Source organism: Lactuca saligna, chromosome 7, assembly GCF_052625555.1.
Source record: "Lactuca saligna cultivar CGN05327 chromosome 7, ASM5262555v1, whole genome shotgun sequence".
Lineage (NCBI taxonomy): Eukaryota > Viridiplantae > Streptophyta > Magnoliopsida > Asterales > Asteraceae > Lactuca > Lactuca saligna.
This window is the reverse complement of record NC_136423.1, coordinates 155,962,928-155,971,572: the sequence shown is the minus strand read 5'-3', so window position 1 is coordinate 155,971,572 and position 8,645 is coordinate 155,962,928. Positions and strand designations below refer to the sequence as shown.

General features: G+C 31.1%; 1 protein-coding gene across 1 annotated transcript; it reads left to right on the top strand.

Annotated features, from left to right (window-relative positions):
• The first annotated feature begins 6,052 nt into the window (after positions 1 to 6,052).
• LOC145005177 (uncharacterized) lies at positions 6,053 to 6,895 on the top strand. The gene is made up of 2 exons (XM_078964227.1): positions 6,053 to 6,227; positions 6,359 to 6,895. Exons 1-2 carry the CDS (start codon positions 6,125 to 6,127, stop codon positions 6,667 to 6,669), a joined length of 414 nt encoding a protein of 137 aa, XP_078820353.1. The 5' UTR covers positions 6,053 to 6,124; the 3' UTR covers positions 6,670 to 6,895.
• The last annotated feature ends 1,750 nt before the right edge of the window (positions 6,896 to 8,645 follow it).

Sequence of the window (8,645 nt, the reverse complement as noted above, 5' to 3'; positions counted from 1 at the left end):
CTTAAATTGAATATCAATAAAACAGACCTATTTTGGCCTTCGTGTAATGGTAGGAAGTTTCATGAGAGGTATTCTATATTGACATTAGGTGGCCATTATTAGAGGTTAAGCTTCTTTGGGAACTGTTAATAGAGACTTGTGGTTTATTATTGTCTTATCTATGAAGAGAGTTGTCTACACTATTGTTTTTATGTTCCTTCTCCAATTAGGTTTGATGCTCTTGGGTAAGTTGCTTTTGCTTTGATCTAACGTGGGCATTTCATAATATTCTTTGGCTTGAGGGTGTGCTAAATCATTCACATGTAAGAAGCGACAATGTTCTTTGATGAAAGATGCCATGGGTCGATTGATTGTTTGTGGAGTTATGTTCTTTAGGGACATCCAATAGCAACTTGTTTCATTATTAATTAGGTTTGATTCTTTGGGGTTGTACTCAGCTATAGAGGCTTCCTCCTATGCTTTTGGTGCCTCACAATCTCAATCATTGGTGTTGCAAGAAAACATCTTACAGATAGTGACATATGTGGTATGATTTTTAATTATGTGTGTGCTTTGGCTTGTCTTAGTGATACGATTTCGAATTTAACTTCAGTAGTTTAACTGATAAGGACGTTATCCTTCCTAAATCCCAACATGCTTCGGCGAGTGTCCTTTTTAATAAAATTGCCAACGACATGGAAGTACTTTTCGACATAAAAATTATACATAAATAGTTTTTAAGTGTTTATAGACACCACACGCTTAATATTTTCTTATGGCCATTCCTATTGATAGTCTTGGCCAACATACGTTACCAGTGGAGAATCATGATATCCTCAATTATCACCATATGATCCTATTATTTCTGGTTGACGAGATATGCCCTGTTTATCACAAGGAATGATTGGACTCTTTTGGAGAGCATGTAATGCGTTGTAGAGAGCTCTCGGGTTTCAAGTATTGACACAATTTGGTTAGGGACATTATTTTTGAGAGTTTTTGGCGTGTTGAGGTTTCTACCAAGAAAGAGGCATATGTGAACTTTTGGACTAGCCCTTTGGATGCTAGATAAATGCTTAGACCAGCTAATGTTTTGGTTTTTGGATTGATAGGATTGAAACATGCCTATGCAGATCTAACAGAGGTTTGCCTACTTGTGGGCTTGGGGAGTGGGGTTTTCACTATGGGGCAGACTGCTTTAAAAGATGCCTCATACAAAGTGTCAAAACATGAGAAAACATGTATAGAAAAAATCTACACATATTTATACCTTTCTTGTTTGATATATTTGGTTTCTTTGCGCCAATTGCAGAACTCCTGATTATAGTCCAACAGGTCATGCATAGTAATGTTGTGACCCTTAGATCTATGATGTAATTTTAAAATAAGTAGTTTTACTATTAAAAAGGGTTGCACTGTAGCTTATAGCCTGTTTACCAGCTATATCTATGCATATCTTTTATTAAGTTCTTTATTTACAACTTTTAACTTCAAAATTACAAACATTAGAAATTATTTACCAAAAAATTTAGTACCTACCTTAATTAAAATGCTTGAAGGACTTACTCTATAGTGTTGGAAAAAAAATAGATATAAACTATAGACTACGGAAAATTGTGGATGATCTATAAATCGATGTTGTCTCTTTTACACTTCTACACCACAAAGTTTGATGAAGTGTGACTGACTTTACTCTAAGTTTAAGTTTCTTTTTGTCAAAAAATAATAAAAAATAAATAAAAAATAATGAATGATCAATTTGAGCTCGGTCTTCTCACCATAAACTTTTATACATATTGAACTAGTTATTTTTCTACTTGAACTGGTTGATTGAACTTAATTTTCTGTTAGCCAACCTGGTTGAACCTGATTAAAGAATAAAGAACTAGATGGTCACTAAACAAGACATCTTATATGACATCATCTTTACTATATTATTAAGAATATTATACATTTCTTGAAAATTAAGAGGTATATCTATTGTAACATGTACAATCCTATTAAGCATAATGAAAGCATCTGCATGTGCTACTTTGATTGTAACTGACAGTAGTATCTTATACCTATATCTAAACATGAAAAACCCTAATTTCATGTACATACCATCAGTCATCGTTTCTCCTAAATCTATTCTACCTCTCTAATTGCTCACTTTAATCTCTCCTGTTAGTATCTGCTACAAACCTTACCTCGATCTGGTGTTCCCTTCTCCTCTCTACCTCACCACCCTGACACCACCAGTGAACCATCGCCCCTATAAAAACCCTAGAGGCCACCATCTCCAACACCACTCAACCCTCTTTGAAAAAAATAGACACGATATATGCCATCGTCTCCTCTAACATCTCCTACCGTCCTCTCCTCTAACAAGGTGTGTTTGTGATTAAAGGTTTGATTTTCAGTTTTTTTCCCTATTTTTCCATCATATTCGAAATGGGCATTCTGGTTTCTTTTTTGTTTTTTATCAGAATGATGATGGGTGTGTAACAATCGTATAAAACAACATTGGAAATTGAAGAGGCGCCAATGGATTAAAACATTGGATTTGTTATACGCTTAAAGCCCTACAGGTTTGGTCAATCGATTTCTCTTCTTCCTTACCTCCTTATTGTTAGCCACCTCATCAATGCCTACAAACCCACCACTCTTTGTAGCTAAGGATTTGATTCGGGCCTTTAGTTCAGATCATGTTTACCAAGGTAAAAATTCATACACATAAGTATGTTCCCATTGTCTCTTTTTGAATCCGAGAAATATAAAAAGTTGGCAGTGTCTATTGTTGACCAACTATATGATTCTTGCTTTTACAATAGGATGTCGAAATGAGAAGAAAAGGAAGTAGGATAACCATAAAACAGAACTTGATTTTAATTGAGGTAATGTTTCATCTAAGGATTACTGGTGATATATGTCAAGCTATCACCAAAAGAAGATGACATTGAGCTGCTTCATGATGCCACTATAAGAGAAGCTTATGGTGGTTTTAAATATGAGATATTCCATTTATTTAGGAGAATAACAAGGAGATAGCTTAGAAGGATAGTTCTATCTTATGTAATTAGTGGTTATTGAGCTTTTTTTTTCTTATTATGGTAATGAACTATTATATGAAGCGTTGCAGCTTCATTTAATCTTGTTGTTAAAAAACCTGCCATCAGAGTTGTGGCCATTATAGCTAAAGGTGTTCCTTAAGATAACATGAGGGCGTTGATTTCCTATGAATGGTAAAACAACAAGGTAATTACAACTTTAGAATAATACCCTTACATGGCTATAGGGATTGCATCTTTAATCTTAGTTACAACATTGATGTTTCTTACCGATTATTATTGGAGCAACAACATTTGGTATGCTTAAAGCCTAAACTTTCAAGATTGGTGATATTTTTAGAATGTCTACAATAATCATGGAGTTAATTTTGATCTTTGGTGATCATATGCAAAGGTGGGATATTTTCTTATCCTATCATGAAATTATGTTTCGTTGATGAACATAATGAAATGATGAAGATACTGAATATATTTTTGGGTAAGTATCGTTTACTATATCTCGACTAAGTTGATTGGCATATACTTTTTAATATAAAATACCATTTTCAATTAGTAAACACATGTAATTTGTTTTATATCTCCAATTAGGTAGGTTTTGGGCTCTCTTGGTTATTTGAACTTGACAGTGATTTTAGTAATCTGGATTATGAAGAAATCTCATCATAAGTGTGGGTTTGCTTTGAATTTTATATTTTGATTGAATAATTTGATTTTGTTTCTAAATGGGTTTATCTTGGTTTGGGTGTATTTGAAATCGACTTTTTTTTTTTTTTTTTTGCTTCCAAGTATGACGAATGATGCTACAAAATTCCAAGTCTAAGTACAGGTTACCACAGTCTAAGTCCTTGCTTATGTTATAAATTTTCTGATTACTTCTTTATATATTTTAAAAGATTGGTGCTTTAGATGCAACTATATGGTAAAAATAAATGCTTTTTTCTATTTATTTATGGCCCTTTTTTTTTCAGCTACGTGCAATTTTCAATGCATCTTCTGAACCTTCATATCATTTCCAACCACGGTTATATAGAAAGGTAGTACCTGATAAGTGCGTGCATGAAGTGCTAAAACATAAGTTGAAATACATCTCGTAAAAGGTGAAGTTTTTTATTGGAAATCCCTTGAATACCCATGAACTGAGAGCTAGTCAAAAATAGTCATACCCATCTTCAAAGCAAAGAGTTAGACTTCTCTTGATTCCTAAATTGAAAAATGCTACAACTTTGATGGGATTCAATATAATTATTATCATAGAAAATGCAAATAGGTTGCTAAAGTACACAAAGAAATAAAAGTACAATGTTAATTTATTTCTTTTAAAATATCTGAAAATATAGCACCATCTATAACAGAAACAACCAGGCACCCATTGTTTCTATGTGTGCGTATGGGGGAGGGAAGGGGGGGGGGGGGTATATTGATATTTGAATAAAGAATTGTAAGTATATTGGTATTTGTTGCATTTACTTTTTAATTTTGCAGTAAATAAAAAGGGTAAATGGCTAAATGTTTTCTTTAGTATCCTATATTTAGTGTAGTTTTTTTTTTGTGTGTGTGTGTGTTTTTTTTAAAGAGCTAAAGGGTCATGGTAGCTATTAAAGTGGAATGATAAGAAGATAGAGGAGTCCTGGATTCGAAGTCGAAGAAAAAAAAATATGATACCTATTAAAACTTAATCGTATTTCTTGCTATGATGAATTGCTTTTTTAACCGGTCAAAAAGCCTTGGATTCGTTACCTTTGCAAAAATTATCGAATCACGACAGTCATAGTAATTCGATGACATAATCGGTCTTAGTGCCTTTTCTTCTTTCTGTATCCATTCCAAGGTTCCTTAATTGATGATCAAGAGAGTTGCACATTAGGACACAATTTTTTTGTTCTCTACTTCTGTTGTTTTTAAACCATATTAGACAAGATTTTTAATTGTGTGAATTTCAAAAAGCTAGACCTGAGATGATATTCCATAACGGCTAAATAAACTGTTAAAGTTAGCTCAAAATGTTATTTATTTGACTGAATTTGTTTGTATAAATTTTAGGCTATTATAATTAAGTTTAGAAAAAAAATGTGTATTTTATTCGGTTTTTATATGTTGATTTCATGGGGTTTTTTCATTTATGTTTCTGCACTTATGTCATATGTAGGAATGGATTCATCAACATTCAAGGATTATAAGAACTAAAATATTATCAATAATTTGTAAATAATTTGTAACTCTGTTAATACTTAATGATTTTTATGGTTTGATTTAATAGTCATAAGGAAACTATTCACCGAAATGAATTAATTACCACCAGAAATGAATTACTAAACATGTACAACATAAATCATAAAAATGAAAATTACTAAGTTTCATTTGAGCAAGTGAATGTAATTTTGTTAATTAGATGTGGTCAATAAATTAATTATTTATTGACACATACATTTTATAGGGTGGAGAAATAACTAATATTGATTTTATTTGTAAATCTGTGATACATAATGTGGATATTGGAATTCCTTTTTAGTAAATTCGTTTGATGGTTAATGGTTTCATTGTTAATTGTTATTTGGCTATTTAACATTTTATGGTTTCATTATTGGTTAATATTTAATGGTTACATATAATATTTAATAAAAAAAATTTGATATTCGATTATACCAAATTTGTATACAAAAATTTTGATTCATTAAATACGGATTCAAATTCAAAATTTAACTATTTTTTTTGAAAATATCTACCCGGCCAAAAAGAGAAAACTAATCGCCTAAAAAAAACTATTTATTAAAAACAAACTTTTAATCACCACGGGCTTTCCAGCCGCTGCCCATCATCACCCACAGTTTAGCACATGTACACGGCTTATAATATAAAACAAAACAAATAAATTGAAAGCGGCACAAGATGTTCAGGATAAGAATAGGTTTCAAAATGTCAAAGCCAATCAAAGCTTGGTCCCACCAGCTCCTAACCACCCAACCAATCTGCAATAAATCTTCATCTGCATAAATCCTTCCATAAATAGAGGAATATTACCACAATGGTTCTTCATCCTTCATCCTTCTTCCATATAGTTTCTTTCTGAATATATTTTCTTTCTGAAACAAGTCAAAATGTCTTCGAAGACTTTTCTTCTTCTTGCACTTGCTCTGGCCACTATTCTTTTCATTAGCTCCGAAGTGGCTGCAGCTAAGGACCTTGAGTCCAACAATGACAGTGAGTAAATTTAATTTTCATAGATGAAATTGGCTTTTTGTACAGGATGTTTCCTTTAAAATTCCCAGAATTCTATACATGGATTCATGCAATAAAATGTACATTACTGAAATGATGATTGATATATGCAGGTCAGGTAGAAGATGCAAAGTATGGTGGTGATGACCGTGGATATAACGGTGGTGGAGGATACAACAACGGTGGTGGAGGTTACAACAATGGTGGTGGAAGATACAACAATGGTGGTGGAAGTTACAACAACGGTGGTGGACGATACAATAACGGTGGTGGACGATACAACGGTGGTGGCCGTGGAGGAGGATATTGCAGATATGGTTGCTGTGGTGGTGGACGTTACTACAATGGAGGGTGCAGGTGTTGCAGCACTTCTGCAGAGGCAACTGCATACAAACAAGCTCATGAGGCCCAAACTCACAACTGATATAAGCATTTAAGCTCTATTTCACTATGTGTAGTATATATATACCGGCCTTAGTGCTTATGTTTAATAACTGTGGTTGTATGGTTTTCTGTTGAAGTATGAACTTAATAGTTCTATAATGGAAATACTTAAACACCCATGTATTTTGGAGTGTACTCCTTTGTTTCTATTAAAACGTAGCAGAGACTATGTTCTATATATAAATGTTAGTTTTAGGTTACTGTTATATGAATATGAGTTTTAGTTTACAAGACAAAGGAGAATAAAGCACGGATTTATAAGATAATATATAAACTAAAATAAAAAATACCAGAATATCGAAGGATAAAAATTCTTAACAGACATAGATTAATTATATCCAATCAATACATAAAAAACAATACAAACATATTTGAAATCAAATACATATAATCTGACTTTTCTTGATAAGATTCGTTCCTCAACTTAATAATAGTTAATTTTTTGTGTGCCAATTATTATTTATCTATAGTTATAAATTCATGCTCGTCAACTTTTCTAAGTAAATTTAGAATTTTTGTTTGGTAACTTTTTTTTAAAGTTCACTTGTTTTTTTCGGTGCGTTTCGTTATAAATTCAAATTTGTTTGTTTCTACATAATTTATTATGTTTAATTTTCTGTATGTTATTACTTACCAATCAAATCACATATAATAAGTTTTTGATTATTTAAACTTTTGTCCGTTAACTTAAAAATATATATAATCTTACATATTTATTTTTATATAGGTGTCGGTATAAATTCGGGTTTACGTTTTCCTGTACATTTATGTATGTTTCCTACGAATAAGTTTGATCATATATAATACGTTGTTATTTGACGGTATAAACTAGAGCTAGTCAGTGGTATCAACCATATATTTTATTACCAAGAAATCCAATGATATCTAACTTTTATCAGTATAATCATCTAAATTCAACTTTTATGACTACAATCAATAAAAGTGTGATTAAAAGTACTGGATTTTTTAAGTTGAATTTTGATGATTATATTGACAATGATATATCAAAACCTAACAAAATAAGCACGAACGAAAAAAAAAAAAAAAAAAAAACAAAAGTGTGATTAAAAGTACAAAAAAATTTAAGTCGAATTGTGACGATGATATTGATGGATGATACATCAAAACGTAACAAAATAAGCACGAACGAAAATAAAACAAGCATGTACAAAAAAGAAGCATAAAAACGAAATAAAAAAAAAGTTATTTCGCAAGATAGACAAACTAGAATTTATATCGTTACGTGCATAAAAAAGCAAGTAATATTTTTTAATTAAAGAATGAAAGTTTTAAAATTACATCGAAACGTTGACCACTTTGAATTTATACTCACACAAACATAAAAATAAGCACTAAAAACTTGTTTTTTTAAGTTGATGAACGAAAGTTATTAAGAAAAATTAAATTATATAGATACTATAATAGATAAACACGAAAGTTCAAATAATTAAAATCGTATTATATGTGATCCGACTCATACGTAGTAAATGTACATAAAATTAAGCAAGAATATGTAAAAAATTACGTCGACACATAGAAAAACTCGAAATTGTACCGATACGTACATACAAAAACCAAATAAGTTTTTTTTAAATAAATAAAAGTAAAAACCAACATTTTTAAATTTTCGTCGAAACATCAACCGCTCTAAAGTTATACCAACACATAAATAAAAATAAGCTCGTAAAAAATAGTTTTTTTTTTAAGTTAACGAATGAAAGTTATTAAGGAAAATCAGATTACTACAGGAGATAAAAACGAGAGTGCAACTAATCAAAAATGTATTATATATGGCATACTCATACATAGGAAAAAATATATAAAATTAAACACAAAAGCATTAAAAAAAATAAAATTAAAGTGATTCACACCATAGTTTATGTGTAGAAATGTCAAAAAAGGAAGGGAAGATGATTCATGAAGAAGAAGGAGAAACACAAAGTACATACTTCTTTG

Excerpts from the sequence above, each read along its gene's own strand:
- LOC145005177 (XM_078964227.1), top strand. The coding sequence starts at position 6,125 with ATGTCTTCGAAGACTTTTCTTCTTCTTGCACTTGCTCTGGCCACTATT. Across the intron at positions 6,228-6,358 it reads CCTTGAGTCCAACAATGACA|GTCAGGTAGAAGATGCAAAG; the intron begins GTGAGTAAATTT and ends TGATATATGCAG.